Consider the following 18531-nt stretch of genomic DNA (forward strand, 5'->3'; position numbering starts at 1 on the left):
CAAAACCCTGTGTTTCCCCACATCTGCCACATGGGGGCAGCAGTCCTCCTCTGATGCAACATCAGGCACCACGAAGGAGACAGGTTTTACTTTTATTATGTTTTATTTTCAAACGCGTTGTTTTGGGTTCAAAAGAAGAAATGTGTTCATCTCAGACATTTATTTTATTATTTTATAATTTTATATCTATATTGTTTTGTCGTTAATATTGTTTTTCCTTCCATTCCATTGTTATTATTTGATTGGCCGTTTCTTTGTGCTTCCTGTGTTTGTTCCGGTGGGCGGGGCGGCAGCTCACCTGCAGTGGGCGGGGCCAGGTGCTTCACCTGCTGAGGACACGAACATCGAGTTTCAGGATCAGGACGAAAACTTCTCTTCTTCTTCTTCTTCTCCTCGTTTTGTTTCCACTGGTTTTATTTCCTCACTGGGACGTTTCCTCCGGTTCCTCGACTGAAGCGACACGATGCGAGATGTTTATCTGCAGAATGAGACGTGCACCAACGGTGAGAACAACACGGCCTCTTCATCACTTCATCTTCATCACTTCATCTTCATCACTTCATCTTCATCACTTCATCAGCTCAAACATAGAGAAGTTAAAGACAAAAAGCAGGAACTAACTTCACTCTGATGCTGCAGCTTGTTACTGAGCTTTATTCTCTTTTATTCAAAACACACTAATCAACATTTCTGTAAATGTTCAAGTTTTAACCAGTTTCAAATATATTCATCACGTTGGTTCTGTGTTTTAGCTCTAATGTTGTTTTCTGAATAATTGTTTCTTATTGTTTGTCTTCAATGTTTCATTTTTAACTTGTAAAGCAGCTTGTAACATATATATATATATATATATATATATAAATAGAAAGTTTTCATTATTACTATTATTCATCTTTATACAACCACTATATCTCAGAGAAAAATACAATAGGTTTTCTGCCACACTCAGTTATTTACAGGAGATGATTATATGAAATACTTAAGAAAGATATTCTTGTAAAATAAAACATAATTTAGATTTTTGATGAATCTGTTTTCAGACATTAATATTTCTTTCTTGACACACGTCTCATCCTTCCACCAAGTTTACTGGAAATCTGTTTCCTGGTTTTTGTGTAATGCTGCAAACAAACAAACAAACAAACAAACAAACAAACAGACAGAAAACTCTCTGTCAGAGAATATGAACATTTCTGTCATTATTCAAGAGACTCAGTAAAACAGTGTGTGTACATGTTGTGGTTAGTGTTTGTGAAGCAGCAGCAGCAGGTTGTCGGGTCCCGACTCGTTCAAACAGGAACATGTGGGGAACATCCAGGCGAGGGGCGGAGCCTGTAGAGCAGCAGGGGCGGAGCCTGTAGAGCAGCAGGAGGCCGGACATGACGTATAAACTCTGCTGTGGAAAGATCAGTGTTGTTGTTTACAGCTCATCCACACCGGCGTCGGCCCTCATCACCAAAAGATCTGGAACCTCCTCGTGTTTCCAAGTGGACGTCTTCGTCTTCTACGTGTACGGCTCCTCTTCTTCATCCTGAGATGTTTGTGTTCTTCCAGTTTCACGTCCGTCACGTGTTAGAAACCTCATCAACACGTCCACTCGCTCTCTGGGAAGCTTCCACACATTGTCCTGCTGTCTCCTCACATGGACTCACTCTGACACTTTACAGACATTTTACTAGGAGGCTGCAGGAGAAGATCCAGAAAATGTCCAGAGACACTGACTCAGACATTTGTTCTCACACACAGAACCTACAGAACATGTGAGGAACATGTGAGGAACATGTGTGTGGTTCAGTTCAGGTTTACAAACAGCTCCTCAGCTCCTGAGTCTGATTCGACCTCTGACCTCTACACGCTGTTTCCCGTCATTAATGCAGTTTTTCAGGTTCTTTCCGTTTGTTTCCGGTGAAAGTCAAACATGACGCTGCAGAGCTGCTGCTCTGTGTTATCTGTGTTTATACTGAGGCGTCAGTGTTGACAGTGTAAATATTGAGTCTGCTCTCTCGTCCTGTTACTCTCATGACCAGCAGTGGTCAAACCCGTCTTACACAAACCTGCAGCCGCCGCACAAGACAAACAACAAATGAGGTCAGAGAAGCAGAAGTTTACTCAGTTAATTCAGTCGATGGGTTAGAACAAACTGAAGCTTTGTTTATGTTCAGTCGTTCAGGACTTGATATGGATTTTTGAGGATGTTTTCAATATCAATATAAATGTCATGATATCCATATAAATATTAATATTGGGGAGTGAAACATTTCCAATACCGATATATCGACCTATAATTGTACATGTGCCAATGATTCCTATGATGTCATCATCAAACCTGCCAAAACCAGTTTGTGACTCTCGACCAGACGTTTCTAATTGATTCATATTGTTTATAGAAAACAGACGTAAACTCCAGGTCCAGAAAGTGAAGCCACTTCAGAAGTGTCTACACAGTGTCTTCTGTGTAGTGACCAGCAGGGGGCGACTCCTCAGGTAGTTTCTATAGAAGTCTATAGAAAGTGACTCTACTTCTCACTTTATAACGTCAGGAAATATTCAGGAGTTTCTGTCTCAGTCTCTAGTTTCATTGGACACAATGTGAAGCTGAGGCTTCAGTTCACAGACCAACGGGTGTCGTCACGGTGACGAGGCTGTTTACTCTGACTCTGTTGTGTTACTTTGTTAAAAGTTGTAACTGGACTCACTCTGTTCTCATGTGTCTGCAGCGTCTGTACTGAGGCTGTGGTGCGGCTCCATGTCTACAGTGTGTTCATTCAGTGGAGATCAAACAGTGTTACACACACAGCTGAACAACAGCAGTCACACAACAGGTAACACACACACACACACACACACACACACACACACACACACACACACCTGAACAACAGCAGTCACACAACAGGTAACACACACACACACACACACACACACACACACACACACACACACACACCTGAACAACAGCAGTCACACAACAGGTGGTGATATATAAACTATAAAACCCTTTGTTTAGATTAAAGTGTTTCACACACAAACTGTCTTCAAGAAGAAGAAGAAGAAGAAGAAGAAGAAGAAGAAGAAGAAGAGGAGGAGGAGCCTCATTGTTCTTGGTTTCCTGCAGATTGAATTTCACAGGAGCTTTAACACAGAAGTTCACAAACTAATCAAACCAGTTTAGATGAATTGGTGAACTTTGAGTTTGGTGTCAGATTCGTTTCTGTCGCTGTCATGAAAAGAGGAACTTTCTTCTTCTTCTTCTTCTTCTTATTGTTGTTATTTTATTATTATTCACTTTGTCGAAGACAAAAGATTTATTTGTTAAAAGAGAAAGTTTCTCAAAATCTCTTCCATGCAAATAATTCACAAAAAGTTAAATCAACAGATAATTCAAATGTCCTTATTCCATCTTATACATTTTAACTGAGATCCCAAAGTTTAAAATTTGAAAAGGCTTCTAAATTCTCAAATATGGAGACTTAAATTATATTTTAAGAAATATTCAATATTCATTTTTATTTTTCAATCTTAATATCTAATAAATTGATCCTGTTTTATTGTTCAATTGGAAATATACATGTCTGCTTCTATTTAAAGCATCATATAGCAATTTTTGTATTATTACTATTATTCACCCTGACTGTTAAAAAATATGTGGGGTTGTTCTCATAATGTTGTTCCAGACCAAACAAATGATTGATTAAGAAATTAATCTGCAGATTAATCAATAATCTAAATAAAACCATCTGCAGGTGAAAGATTAATCTTAAACATTTTCAGTTTTCAGCCTCATTTGTCTAATTTACATTTTTTTATACCAAAAAGATAATGAATACAAATAAATGTCAGAACATGCAGATTTAAATCCAGGATTAATCCTCGGTCTGATTATTTATCTTTAAAACTCATTAGTTAAATTCTACACACCCTCATGAACACACACTGACTCACTGTTTGTCTGCAGATGTGAGTTCGTACAACCTGTGGCTCGGCCTGACTCTGGCTCTGATGTCCGCCCTCCTCATCGGCGGCAGCGTCATTCTCAAGAAGAAGGCTCTCCTCCGATTGGCCGACACCGGTCACACCCGAGCAGGTGAGCGTGTGATCGACTGGAACCATGTGTTCAAGAGAGATAAAGAAATCACTCATCACGATTATCACTTATATCTGTGTGTGTGTGTGTGTGTGTGTGTGTGTGTGTGTGTGTGTGTGTGTGTGTGTGTGTGTGTGTGTGTGTGTGTGTGTGTGTGTGTGTGTGTGTGTGTGTAGGTGATGGAGGTCATGGTTACCTGAAGGACTGGCTCTGGTGGGGGGGCCTGCTAACCAGTAAGAATCTATTCATTCTATTTTCTGAATTCTATACTTTTGTACCATATTTGTGTTTGTTGACCGATCAGCTGAACGTATGAACCTCCAGATGTTTGAGCACATCTGGTTTCGTCTTCACCGTGGAAACCAGACGCTCACACAGCGGAGCAGCCATCTTTGTTTCCAGTGTAAACGTTCTCATGATGGTTCAGCATCTTATTGTTTTCACTGAGTTTCCTGAACCACGCGTCAGGAACAATGTTCATGATGCCAGTTCACTAAATATTCTCCATTGAGTTTGTCATATTTATTATTGGTCATATTGACTCTGCAGCCGGACTCGTGTTAACTGTGGAGGAACCGGAAACTGTTTGAACTCTCACAGAAAAAGAATATATATATACATATATATATATGAGGCAGCTAATTACTAATTACTAATTACTGTAGAGATAAAGAGTCATGTGTTGATTGTCACGTGATCATTTGTGTCATGTGACAGCCCTGACGATGTCTTCATGTGTGTGTCACTCGGCAGTGGGAGCGGGGGAGGCCTGTAACTTCGTCGCCTACATGTTCGCTCCGGCGACGCTGGTGACTCCACTGGGAGCTCTGAGTGTCCTCATCAGGTCGGTTCTCATTTCACTTCTGATGAAAGAGGTCAGACTGAGAACCAATAACAAGCCTGTGTGTGTGTGTGTGTGTGTGTTTCAGTGCAGTTCTGTCCTCCTACCTGTTGGGGGAGGTGTTGAACGTAGTGGGGAAGCTCGGTTGTCTGCTGTGTGTGTTGGGAAGCATCCTGCTGGTCATCCACGCCCCAGAGGAACAGGAAGTGACATCACTGCAGGACATGACGGACAAGTTGCTCGACCCTGGTGAGGGGGGGTTGTCAGGGGGGTGGGGGCAACTTGACAGTTTCACAAGTGAAGCCAAACCATCTCTGTCGCCCCCTGGTGGCTGGCTGCAGTATAGGTCATAAATCCTGTCTCCTCCATGTTAGCAGATGGGAAATGGACCAAACTAAAATAATCAAAGTAGACGTTAAATAAATGTTTGTAAAGATGGTTTATGAAGCTGACGTGTGTGTGTGTGTGTGTGTGTGTGTGTCAGGTTTCCTGGTGTACGTCTCAGCTGTGTTGCTGTTGTGTGCCGTGCTCGTCTTGTACTTCTCTCCTCGGTTCGGTCGATCCAACATCCTCGTCTACATCAGCATCTGCTCGCTGCTCGGAGCCTTCACGGTCTCGTCGGTGAAGGGCCTCGCCATCGCCATCAACACCGGTGAGACACACCAAACACGTCGTCATGGTTTCCAACCGTTTACATTTTGTTCACAAAATATAGAAGTGGTGAAAGTTGTGATTCGAAACTGATGGAAACAGTTTCTCTTATTTCTTGTTTTCATTCCACTTCTGCCAGAACAAAACCAATTTAAAAATAGAGGCTAAAACTTCACAATGAGCCTCATCATCAATTCATCAATAATTCTTAGGTTCGTAAAAAAGAAGAAATGAGGAACATCACCCCGAAAGATTTCAAGAACTCAATAAAGTTGTTTTTTTCTGACAAAAATTCATAGTTTACAACAACAGAACATGAGGCCACACCCACACTGATACGTTTCAGTTTTAAAACACACCCCTGTTGCTATGGTTACGCCTGCTGCAGTTTCCAGCCTCTGAATCAGAGACTTGTGTAAACTGCTCTCGCTTTGAAAACTCTGGGTTTGTGTTTGAGTCTGAACAGAAACTGAGACTTTAGTAAACGATGACGCAGACGTTCTCTTCCTGATTGGTTCTCATCAGTCACATGACTCGACTACCAGCGGTGAACACAAAGCGTCGCTAACACTTCCTGTCAGTAACACTTCCTGTCAGTAACAGTTCCACCTCGTCGTCCCTGCTCTGACTCTTCACCATCACTGTTCCTCCTTAAGAGGAGTTTCTGTTACTAAGCAACCAGCTGCAGAGGAGACCATCTACTTCCTGTTTACATCACATGACCAGTGGACGTGAACGGTCATGTGACCTGTGTTTTTTCAGGTGTTAATGTGGAGCAGGATCGTTACTCACCTTGACGGAGGTGGTTTTAGTTTTAAAGCGTAAATGTGTCTGTGTGGGAACTTCCTGCTTCGCTGGAGGAGAAAGTTTGATTCACAAAAATAAATGAAACCAGTTAAAATGTTAAATCTGTTCATTGTCTCTGTGTCTTTGTCTGTTTAGTGTTTTATGATGTTTCAGTTCTCACGAGTCCTCTCACCTGGATCCTGCTTCTCACTCTCATCGTCTCCATAGTAACACAGGTGATGTCATTCCCATGGTTCTTATATTGTTGCTCGGAGTTGTTCTTCAGAGTCAGTGGAGGCAGGAAGTTGTTGATAATCGAATAAAAGTGTTTTTGTGATGCTCAGATTTTTACACGTTGTTAAAAAGTTAAAGTTAAGTTAAAAAAGTTAAAAAATCCTGATATATGTTGTATCTGACCTGTGTCTGCATCGCCCCCTGCAGGTGAACTACCTGAACAAGTCTCTAGACACGTTCAACACGCTGCTGGTTTACCCCATCTACTACGTCCTCTTCACCTCCGTCGTTCTGTCCACCTCCATCATCCTCTTCCACGAGTGGACGAGCATGACGGCCGTGGACGTGGTCACGACGCTCGGCGCCTTCGTGGTCATCGTGGTGGGCGTGGCCATGCTCCACTTCTTCAAAGAGCTGCAGGTCGTGACCCCGCCCCTCTTGTTCTGTGAAAGTGATCAACTTCTTTTCAGCTTTCGATTTTCTCTGAGAGCAAAAACAAACCCGAATATGATTTTTATCCTTGACTGAAAAAATCCGAAGTGGAGCCGTGATCACAGACAATAATAATTATAATCATTTTATCTTTGTTTTCTATTTAAAATTTGTGTATTTTTGCACAATAGAGTTGAAACTATGAGTCAAATGACTCATTTGTCTGATGACTTTATTTCCATAAAGACGCAGCAGGATTCTGTTTTTACATGTTTTATATTTAAAATATTAGTGTTAATTCTTTGACGTCTTTTTTAAACGCAGGTGACGATGAAGCAGCTGACCAATCAGCTGTCTCAGCCGGTGGAGGGGGAGGGACTTGCAGAGGAGATTTCAGCCAATGGTGAAGGAGGAGGAAACGAAGGAGGGCGGAGGAAAAAGGAGGATAAATACGGACTGATGGACAACATGGTGATTGAGAGTCTTCCTCCAATGAGAGAGGACCCACCCAGAGTCTTCATCATCAGCTAAAAGAGACACGAGGACGAAGGAGACGCAGGTTTCCTGGACTCTGTAGTTCAGTCCTCTCAGAGCTGTAGTCCTCGCTCTGCCTGATGATGTAAGTCTCGTGCACTTTATTCTGAAAGGCCCAGACGTCTGGTTTCACTTCAGAACTTTCACACAAATCAAATTAGATTCAGTTGAACTGGACAGAGACGTCATGTCCCTGAGGACATGAAGAACTTTAAGGGACGCGATCAAAACATATCAAATATTTTTTTCTTTAGCAGCAGCAAATGAACTTTACCGACAAAATGATTTTATTTGAATTAAAAATTAAAGTAGATTTTTAATTATCTCTGCTACAAACTGCTTTTATTATTGATCAAGTGTTTCTGAGCTGAGTCTGTTTTTATTGTGTCTGTGACGATGATGATGTTCAATAAACTGTTTTTGTATCTGACTCAATGAAACAACCCTCGACTGCTTCATCACTTTATTTACGAGATGGACGTGGAATGAAAGAAATGCTCAATGATTCCTCAGATGTTATCAAACATTTATGAAAAGAAAATGCGATGAGGTTTGATATTTCACAGTTAAAACTAAAAAGAAAAAGAAAACACAAATAAAACCAAATATAGAAATTTTTTTAACGTAAAATATAACCATCAGTGAACTTCATTCTTTATTCAGTGAAATAAGTTTTTATATCAGCAAACAAACTGATACTAATACGTCTGTGAAAGACTCATATCGGCAGATTTTCATTTTCCAACTGGTAAATTGTTCGAGTTCTAACAAACACAAACATGTTCATGTAAATTATTGTTTATTATTTATTTAGCGTCTACTCTCATTTGTTTAGTCTGGTCCATGTCCCATCTGCTAACATGGAGGAGGAGGATTTATGACCTATACTGCAGCCAGACACCAGGGGGCGATAGAGGTGATCTGGCTTCACTTTTAGGAACCGTCATGTCGTCCATCTTTATCAAACAATCTATTCATGTTTTTAATCTCAGCTGATGTTCCTGACTTGTTCCTGACTTGTTCCTCACATGTTCCCGACATGTTCCTCACATGTTCCTGATGTGTTCCTCACATGTTCCTGATGTGTTCCTCACATGTTCCTCACATGTTCCTGATGTGTTCCTCACATGTTCCTCACATGTTCTGGAGGTTCTCTATGTGAGAACAAATGTCTGAGTCAGTGTCTCTGGACATGTTCTGGATCTTCTCCTGCAGCCTCCTAGTAAAATGTGTGTAACATGTCAGAGTGAGTCCATGTGAGGAAACAGCAGGACAATGTGTGGAAGCTTCCCAGAGAGCGAGTGGACGTGTTGATGAGGTTTCTAACACGTGACGGACGTGAAGCTGGAAGAACACAAACATCTCAGGATGAAGAAGAGGAGCCGTACACGTAGAAGACGAAGACGTCCACTTGGAAACACGAGGAGGTTCCAGATCTTTTGGTGATGAGGACATTTATCTGTGTCCTGGACACGAGTCAGAACAAAGACGACTTAAAGACTAACTGTGATGATCATTACATTTATAACTTGCTGTGTTGTTCTTCACGCTCTGTTTGTGGACCAGCGTCCTCATCGTCTCTCTGTGCTCGGCTGCTGCTCCTGTGGGGAGATGCTCAGAGTCGGTGAAGCGGTTCATCCTCAGAGGACTAATTATTACATTTTATTGCTTCATTTTATCCATTGTCCTGCTTTAACTTGTTTAAATTTGTAATTACACAGAATGTGTTTTCTGTTTTTATGTCTGCGAAGCACTTTGTAAATGTGTTTTTAAATAATAATAATACATTATTATTATTATTATTATTATTATTATTATTATTATTATATTATTATTTAAAGGTACTAGTTGACAGACAATATAATGTAGATAAAATGACACATGACAAAAAGTCGAGTGTGTAGAACATTGTTCTGTACTTGTCCACCAGGGGTCACTGTGACACAGGTCATCAGTCAGTGTTTTACTGTGAAACGTTATAAATGATCTCAGGTCAGATCACATGAAGTCAGAACAGCATCAAGTTTACGTCACGATAACGAAGCTCTGAGCTCCACTGATACTACAACTATGAAAACACATTATTTTGATTAAAGTTAATAACTAACATAATCAATGAATAATGTTTATTCATGTGGAACAATAAACTACACGGACGTGTATAGAACCATGAACTGTAAATAAAGATGGACGACATGACAGCTGCCTGAAAGTGTCTTGATCGCCCCCTGGTGGCTGACTGCAGTATAGGTCATGAACCCCATCTCCTCCATGTTAGGAGATGGGACATGGACCAAACTAACAAAGGTGTCTGTGAATGAAATGTGTAGATTTTCATGGTGCCCAGAGGATGAATCCTCCTGATTTCAGGGATTCTCTGACTTTTCCTCTTGCGCCCTCTGCTGGTCAAAACATGTACGGTCATCTTATTGAACAGCTCCATCTTTTCTTTAAAGCAAACCACAGAGTTTTTTTTTATATTGAACTTGAATTAAGGAAAAAGAATATAACGATATATACATGAATATTTTGTTTATTATTTGATCGGTAAAATAAAGAATCAGTAAACAAACACAGATACTCATGTTTGTAAAAGATTGATTATTACAGTGATTTTCCCAAAGTGCTGCATCACATGTAACACGACTGATGATGTGCACATCGATAAGAATCCTGTAAATAATACAAATTATAAATGTGGCTCCAAACACAGACAAATAAACCTCTGCTTTTATACTTGTGTGTTAAACTGAGTCTTTTCAACACACTCAACGTCCTCAAAGCTTAACGAGCACATTTGTACTTTTAGTTCACACTTCTCTAAATCTCTTTGGTCTGGTGTTTTGCCGGAAGCCCCCAGGGATCTAATCTTCCTCCTCCTCCTCTTCCTCCTCCTCCTCTCTGTTCTGGAGGTTTCCTGGAGGACGAGCAGGGGAAGGTAATGGGCCACAAACTCCCAATCAGGACCTTTCTGGGGCTAATTGTTGGCTTTGTTTTGGCCCCGTCTGTCTCCGTCCTCCCTCACAGCTCACAGAGTAATGAGGTGTTACGTCATGTGATGCCCCCTCAGGACACCGAACCATTCGATGAAAGGTCCCAGCAGCTCGGAAAAGAGCCGTAGCTAATGGACAGAAGACGAAATAATAAGAGAAATAATGGTGTCGAAAGTTAAAGGTTTAAGACTTGAGCGAGAGAGAGAAGTGGAAATGAAGACACTGCACCAAGAGGACGATCGATAAAGATGCAGAGAAAGAAAAGGTGACGTTTGTTTTATTGAAAGTTTCTGTTAGAACCAGATCATTAAAGAAACCTGTGTTTTCTGCAAAGCTTCTGTTTGTCAGCAGCTTTAAAACTTTACACAAAATCAATATCGTCACAAACTGAAGAAAGTTTTCAACATTAAAGTTGAAATCAGCTTCTTGTGCTTCTCTCTCAGTTCAGTGTGTTTGAAACACATGAGTTTGTTCTGTAAAACATTTTCTCTGATCATGACTGAAAGATAAAAAGCACAAATTATATTAAGTAAAAACCTCGATTCTGATTTGTCGACTTTAGAATTCTGAGCCCAGAGTCATCGAGTGTTTTCATTTCTGTTCTGGATAATTATGCAAATGTGTGAATATCTAATTAGACATTTAATGTTTGAATATTCAAACTTGTAATTCAAAAAATGAATCGTCTATATGTAAGTAATGAATATTGGAAGTTTCAATTCAACTTTATGAATCAGTGTCAAAGTGTTTTTGATTAAATGTGTTAAACAACCTGCAGCAGAATAAAACAAACCTCTGTCATGTGATTTCAGTTTTCAGACGTCTCCTCCTCGGGTGAAGTGGCCGAGTGGTTTTCTTCAGTGATCTGGAAACCGGCAGCAGATCGAGACATTTCTCCTCGTTTCTCTGCTCAGCTTTATTTCATTGGATCTTCGGGACACATCAGAATCACTGTTCTTATTTTATTTTCATCTTAGCAGCGTTCATAACTTTTCAAAGCTTGACGAACATCTAGACTCTGAATCGTCAAGTGTCTGCAGATGTTTCTGTTCTCAAAAGTATCTTTGGTCCTGCCAGATAGTTGTAGATAATTAAACTGGAGTGAGCTTCGATAGCCGAGTCCTTCACTATAAATACTATACATACATATTTATACAGTATATATAGTTTTAAAAAGCTTTAAACTCTATATATCCAGTGCTTGTCCTCAGGTTGGTCCCAGCGATCGACCATCACCCCCCTGACAAGGAAGCTGCACCGATCCACCTGAAACCTGAAGGTCAAAGGTCAGATTCCTCATCTCAAGCCAAAGCTTCCCAGCAGAACACCTCAGTGGTGCTGACTCGCTTCCCACTGCAAACGGCCCAGAGCTGGAGGTCATGGTGGGAAGAAGCAAACACAACCAATCGTCTGCAAAGAGGAAAATCGGAGCTTTAGTTTCTGTCCACGAGGATCAAACAGAAACGCACACGTTGGACTTCCTCGCTCCGGGACGTGGATACTGAGTATTTGTTCCAGCTGTCTTAGTTTCATTAGCTCCCTTTCACCCCATGTGATACAGAAATATACTTTAAACCTTCACAGGTTGTTTCGTCAACACGATTCTCTACGAAACAGAAAAACTACAAAAGTCCAGATAACGTACGAGTTTTTATTTAACAGAGTAACTGAGCGTAATCAACAAAATCAAAAGGTTATGAACTCATGACTCAAATAAAAGGAACATTATTTACAGGTGTAGCTCGGCACATGTGTCATTCTTATCATACAAATGTGAACATTTCATTTTCCTGATATCTGTATGAAAGGTTCTGGTGCTGCGTCTTCGTGGAGGACAGATGTGGAGTCATGTGACGTGAAGCAGCTGTTTGAGGATCAGTGGAGACGACGAGCTTCGTTCATTCAGGAGTTTAAAAGATCTCCACCTCCAGTTTAATGGAACTTTCCCCCGATGGTGTTTCTGTTCCTGTGAATGAAGAGTCACTTCGTGTCCTGACGTTTTCAGAAGCCGCAGTAAAATCGCTCTGAAATATAAAACGGTAAATGTCAGGCAACCGGAGCAGAACGACGCTTTTATTTTGTAACACGTGACTTCATCATGTGGACGTCAGTGTCTGAAAAGACAAGCGAGGACATTCACGTCAAGGTCACTGACGTTAGTGTTTTTATTTCAGACGAAGGTCGAGACAGAACAAACTGCAACTGATTAGTGTGAATTTATCAGAGACCTGTGTTTGTGTCTTTTTGCTGGATGTGTGTTGTTGTGTGTTTCTTGTGTTTCTTTTAATTAGTTGTAGAAGTTATTTCCTCGAAATGTGACAAAAACATGTAACACAACAAAAGAATTACAGTGTAACTTTGTTCTGTGTCATTAAGTTAATAAATGATTTACTGATCTGTTCTTTCATGGACGTGTCGAATGAGATAGATAGGGCGTGTTAGCACGTTAGCGTGTTAGCATACCTGCAGAAGAAGTTGGCGATAAAAGAAACAGGTGAGACGTCAACATCTTCATCATCATCTTCATCATCTTCAGGTGATTAATGAGCTTGTTTTCCCTGTCTTGGGTGATGTTAGCTTAGCATTTTCACTAGCATTAGCCAACACTGTGTGTAAAATCCCTTACAAGATGTTACTTAGCTAATGCTAACATATAGCATGTGAGATTTATTGAGCTTCCTGTTTCCATCCTCTTAGCATCATAACTGAAATCCATTAAACTTTCGAAAAATACTACAAATTGATAATATTTATTCTTAGAGTTTCTCACTCGTTCCACATTTTGTTTTCTTCAATTGTTCCCACATTTCAATACCAGCAGGAACCAGTGAGTGTTTTATTGGGACCGGATTCAAACATCTTATTTTCACTATCAATCACAGTTTGTATTTAAGCTTTTATTCATTTAATAATCGGAGCAGTTGATTGTCAATTAATTTGATAATTGAATAATCATATAAAACCAAACTGACAGAAATGTGCACGTTCATCTAATGTGAAGAATTTAATTTTATCGTTTTAAATAAACAATATGTAACTTTTATTACTTTGAATTAGTTCAACTGTCACAATCAGTTGCAGTTGAAGAGTGAAGCTGAACTGAGATCAGTGAAAAACACTCGGAAGTTATTAAAAACCAGAGTTTATCTCCAATATTCAGCAGGAAACTTAGAAACATGAAGAATTCTGAACAGTTTGGTGGATTTGTTACAGCAGCAGCTCTTCAGGGTCAGGAAGCAGAGGATCATGGGTAATGTTTCAGTTCAGTGAGTGGGAACAGGAAACCACTTCATCGCTCGGACACAGAGACCAGTTCATCGTGTGGGGCTGCAGGGGGCGCTGTTCATCAGTAACTGTTACATTATGCTGCTTTAAAGGTTTTTTGGTTTTGAAGTGTTGATCGAAAACAAAACATTTGAACTTCGGACTCTGACCTTTAACGTCAACTTCACATCAGTGTTTATTCGCCACAAAATAAAGTTTTAGAAGAATTTTCAGGACAAAATAAAACATGTGACAAATACATCTTCACACGTTTCCCTCAGGTTCATCAGCACACGCGTGTTCGTCCGTGTTTCAAAGTCTAAAGGATGAAAACATGCTCAAATCTCTTTTGTGCGAACGTGACGGAACGAGGAGGAGGAGGAGTGAAGGGTAGAATAAGAAAAGGAGGAAGAGGAAGTCGGTCAGTTGAGTCTTTAAGAAGTTTCCCTCCTCAGTTTCTCTTATTGCAGAAGAGGAGGAGCTTATAGAAAAAGTCGAGCCTCTGGTTGTGAAGCCCAGTCGCTCGTCTTGCAGGAGCTGAGTCACTTTTCTCTGCTGTGAACGTGAACACTCCTCCTCCTGTCGGTCCGTCACATGTCTCCTTCTTCTCCTTCTTCTCCTCCGGTCTTTTTCCTTTCTTTTTCTATCTTTCCTCAAATCTCATCACTGTTCCTCTCGTCTTCCTCCCTCATCCTCTCCCTTCTTTAACTTCTGCTGCCTCCATCCCTCATCATTCCTTCTTCATGCTCCCTCCACCTTTTTCTCTCATCACCTCCGATCTCCTTTCTTTGTTCATCTGTCCATCTTCTCATTTCTTTCCTTCCTTCACCATTTTTCTTTTCCTGCATCGTCTTCTTTCATTTCTGTTCCTCTCCTCCTCCCTTTATCCTGCTTTTAAATATCTCTGTCTCTTTTTTATTCTCTCTTCTTCCCCCTCTTCTTCCCTCATCTTTCCATCTCTTTCTTCTCCTCTTGTTTGTTCTTCACCTCCCTACAACCTCCACCTTTTTCTTCTTCTCCCTCACTCTCATCCTTTCTTCTTCTCTCGCTTTCTCATTCCTTCTCCTCTTCTTATTTTTACCTCCAACCCTCATCTGTTCTTCTCTTCTTTCCTTCCCCTCGTCTCCGTCTCTCTCTCCTCACCGACTGACAGACAGGAGCATTCCGTCCAATCAGGAGTCAGGGTTTTGGTCACATGCCGGTGGACAGTCCCATGCCGGCAGCTTTGCTCATGCAGGGTAAACCTTGAGCTCCAGCTTTTGGGAAATCGTGCGCCACCACGCGGCCGTTCTCGCCTCCGAGTCCTGAAGCTCCTCCTCCAAAACCGCCCACAGCCGCCACGCCTCCTCCTCCTCCTCCCGCCATCCCACCGAGTCTGGTGCTCATCATGGCGGCGTCGATGAGCTCCTGTGAGACAAAGAGAAAAGGAGCTGGTTTAAAAAAATCTGATTAATGCACAGTGAAATTTACAGGAAGATAAGTTTAGAAAAATCTGATATTTATTTGATTAAAATAAGAAATTAGTTGTAAACTGAGTGAAACAGAATCCAGTGAATCTGCAGCGACGTTAGAAGCTCAAATGCTAAGTTTTATGTTTCTCACGATTCAGAAATAGTTTTCTCAGCTTGTACTTGTCTCCATTACAAGTTGGTGAATTTGCCAAACATCGAGTTCTTGAGTTTCAGGTTCTTTGTTTCTTTCTTTCTTCGTTTAGTTGATTTTAAGATACTTGTTTCAGGAAGTGTGTCTCTAAACATGTGTTCAGAGTTATGAACTTAAAAAACGTCATTAACGACAAAACTATCAACCATCAGGAAAAAACACAATAAAACCTGTAAAGTAGGAACACACTGTTTCTCAGCTCAACATAAACGTGCAGGTTTTTGTTTGAGGCACAGTCGTCTCTGACAGTAATAACAGTAAAAGTTGTTTCCATCCCTCCTCAGTGGAACTAATGATGTGGATCCAGAGTTAATATCCTGTCTCGGGGCCTCGGAGGCTCTCGTGCTCCCTCGCCGCTCGCCGCCTGGCAGCAGCGGTCGTCAGGCAGATTGGTACAAATAGATCCCAGGTTTATTCATTTACAGGAGCAGCTCTGAGCGAGCGATCCCACAACTGAACATCAGAGTCAATCACTCATCTCCCTCCTGCTTCCACCTCGACGGCAGGAAGTCAGCAGCTGACAATCCGTCGGCGTCGACTTCACTGTCAACGCCAGGTCTCTCTCTCTCTTTCCTTCAGTGTCTGGTCTCTCGCCCTCATCCCTGACTGTCACTGAGCGTCTTATTCTCCGAGCGACAGCAGCATCTGTCTCAGTGCTGCTGCCTGCAGGCCACGACCGACACCTGCGATAACACTGCAGATCTTAGTTCAGAATTAAAAATCATTTTTATTCTTTCACTAAATCGCAGGGGGAAAAATCTGCTTATTAACCTTTTTAATGAAAATCACTTTGACAAACTGTGACGTCTTTTAATGCTTTTTCCTGGTAAACTTATCGTCAAGCGGTGAACTCGTACGTCACAAGCACGAATAAAAATGAACGAGTTGACGGCAGAATTATCCTTTAGCAAACATTCACACATCAGCTCGAGACAGAACGTGAACAGTGTCGGAGTCACAGCTCGATTTCTACAAAGCTTTCTTTGTTCTGGACTCAGAGATGAAACAGACGCTCATGATTCCCAGAGGATGAATCCTTCATGTGGCGTTGCTCAGATTTGTTTCCCCTGAGCTCGGTCATAACAGTTTGTGTTAGATGACAACTATCGGATTGTTTGTGTTGAAGTTTGGTTCAGAAGTTCCTGTTGGCCTCAGGATGAACGGTGATAACTGTGGTGACGCTGACCTTCACACTGCATCTCAATCATTGAACTTTCATGACATCATTTTAAAACCAAAGGAAATGGCGGCAGAGGGAGGACGACACGTTGTCGTATTTTCAACGTAAGAGCGAACACAAGAAAATCGGGTGTTGGATATTTTGGCGATTTGTAATTTCTGGATACACAGGAGCCATTGATTTGAAACATTATCCTGTTGAAACAAATGCACTACATGTGGGAATACTCAGTGTACTTCGTGTACTTCGTGTACTACGTGTACTACATGTACTACAGGACAGTGTGACTGATTGAAGTATCTGGTTTGAGACACAGCGTGTTCCACTCAGACATCACCTCTACGTCAGTGTAACAAACGAACTTCCTGTATCTTCTGAGGACGTGTGGTGGTTTGTATGGATTATTCCTCCTGTTTGCTGCAGTGACTGCGTCCACCTCTGCAGCAGGTAACCGCCGCCTAACCCTGCTCCATCTGCTCTGACTGATGAAATCCGCCACACGTGACGTGTCACTGCCGCCGGCGGCGAGGGTTTGTGTAAGTCCTCCCTGTGTGTGAGGAGAATAACAAAAGTCCAGCAGAGCGACAGACTGGTGCAGCTGCTGTGGAGACGACGGCACTAATGACTTGTTTGTTCCTTCTGAACAGCCCATCAAAGTCTCAGCATAAACCAGCGCCGTCTGTAATGAGGCGGCCGCAGTTTCATCACACGCAGACGCCAGCGAGGAAGAGGAGCTCCAGATCAGTGTCAGACAAACAGAGTTCAGCTGATGCTCTTTCAAATGGCAGCGAGGAGGAGAGTCACTCGAGAGAGTTGAAATCCAGAGCTGCTGCAGAGACAAAGGTCCTGATGGTCCACGAATCACAGCAACTGTTCTCCACTGAACATACTGATCAATCCTGTTCGTCCACGGTCAGAGACACAAACTCTGATTATCTCCATCGAGGACGTCGTGTTGTCGTCTCGTCTGTTTAGTCATTTGTTTTTTGTCGGAAGGTTTAAGCAACAAGAACTGAAATGAATCATCTGGTCGTTGTGTTGATAAAGAGACGATGAACATCTCGGCCATTTTGTGTCTGTGTGTAAAAGCTTGTGCGTTCGCTTTGTGTTAAATAATCAGTTCACAGTCGGCACTGGAGTCCAGACTGAAACGAGACGTTCATGTTCTCCAGAGGATGAATCTTAATGACTTTCATGATCCTCATATTGTGGTTTTGACTGAAATCCCTCAAATGGCTGGACTCTAATGAAACGTGGTTCAGAGATTCATGATGAACTGAAATAACTTTTGTGATTCGGACTTTTCATCATCGCCTCCTGCAAAGTGACGTCTTTCCCAAGAGCCTCAGCTGCAGCTTTGTGTTTAGAGCTTTAAATATTAGCATGCTAAGCTAAACTAAACTAAAATGGTGGGCAGGGTAAACATTATATTAGCATTTTAGCATGTAGCTCAAATGGTTGCTAAGTAGCTCACAGAGCTGCTAGCATGACTGTGGAAGTCCTGAAGCAGATTCTCACGATCAAACTCACCTTCATCCTCCTGGACTCGATCCGGGACTTGTAGCAGAACTCGACCAGGGCCACGAGCATGGCGAGCCCCAAGCCGCCAATCAGAATATAAAACACTCCGGCCACGTTGCTCAGACTGAGCGCGCTCGTCTTGTCCTATCAGCACAGAGGGGAGGGGTCAGGGACAACCAATCACGGCGCAGACAGTCGTCACGTCACCAGAGTTTTGTCACTGACAAAAGCCCCAAAGCTAAAATAAAATATCTGTCTAACTAAGACACTTTTTCAGATTTCAAAGGCTGTGACGCGGAGCAACGTGTTTTCTTTGTTCAGTAGCATTGAGGATAATAAAGTAAATAGA

At 41.7% G+C, this 18531-nt stretch overlaps 2 protein-coding genes across 3 annotated transcripts in view; one reads left to right on the forward strand and one right to left on the reverse strand.

Moving 5' to 3' along the window:
- Positions 1-284: 284 nt before the first annotated feature.
- On the forward strand, positions 285-7997 carry nipal4 (NIPA like domain containing 4). The gene is made up of 10 exons (XM_034607204.1): positions 285-503; positions 2718-2822; positions 3956-4084; positions 4261-4317; positions 4838-4928; positions 5014-5174; positions 5410-5577; positions 6519-6598; positions 6804-7016; positions 7353-7997. Exons 1-10 carry the CDS (start codon positions 464-466, stop codon positions 7557-7559), a joined length of 1251 nt encoding a protein of 416 aa, XP_034463095.1. The 5' UTR covers positions 285-463; the 3' UTR covers positions 7560-7997.
- A 6745-nt stretch (positions 7998-14742) lies between these two features.
- The window catches only part of LOC117774637 (glutamate receptor 1-like), a 43282-nt gene continuing 39493 nt past the window's right edge, over positions 14743-18531 (reverse strand). For both annotated transcript variants that reach the window (XM_034607203.1, XM_034607202.1), the window contains exons 17-18: positions 18192-18326; positions 14743-15226 (exon numbers count right to left, since the gene is read on the reverse strand). In XM_034607203.1, coding sequence (XP_034463094.1) covers positions 15011-15226; positions 18192-18326 — 351 coding nt within the window. In that variant the 3' untranslated portion in view covers positions 14743-15010. The remainder of the gene's footprint in view (positions 15227-18191; positions 18327-18531) is intronic.

This window comes from Hippoglossus hippoglossus, chromosome 14 (assembly GCF_009819705.1).
Source record: "Hippoglossus hippoglossus isolate fHipHip1 chromosome 14, fHipHip1.pri, whole genome shotgun sequence".
NCBI lineage: Eukaryota > Metazoa > Chordata > Actinopteri > Pleuronectiformes > Pleuronectidae > Hippoglossus > Hippoglossus hippoglossus.

Bases quoted from the DNA above. Each gene is read 5' to 3' on its own strand.
- nipal4 (XM_034607204.1), top strand. From the start codon at position 464: ATGCGAGATGTTTATCTGCAGAATGAGACGTGCACCAACG. The intron at 504-2,717 runs GTGAGAACAACA...ATGTGTCTGCAG, and splicing joins GAATGAGACGTGCACCAACG to CGTCTGTACTGAGGCTGTGG. The intron at 4,318-4,837 runs GTAAGAATCTAT...GTCACTCGGCAG, and splicing joins GTGGGGGGGCCTGCTAACCA to TGGGAGCGGGGGAGGCCTGT.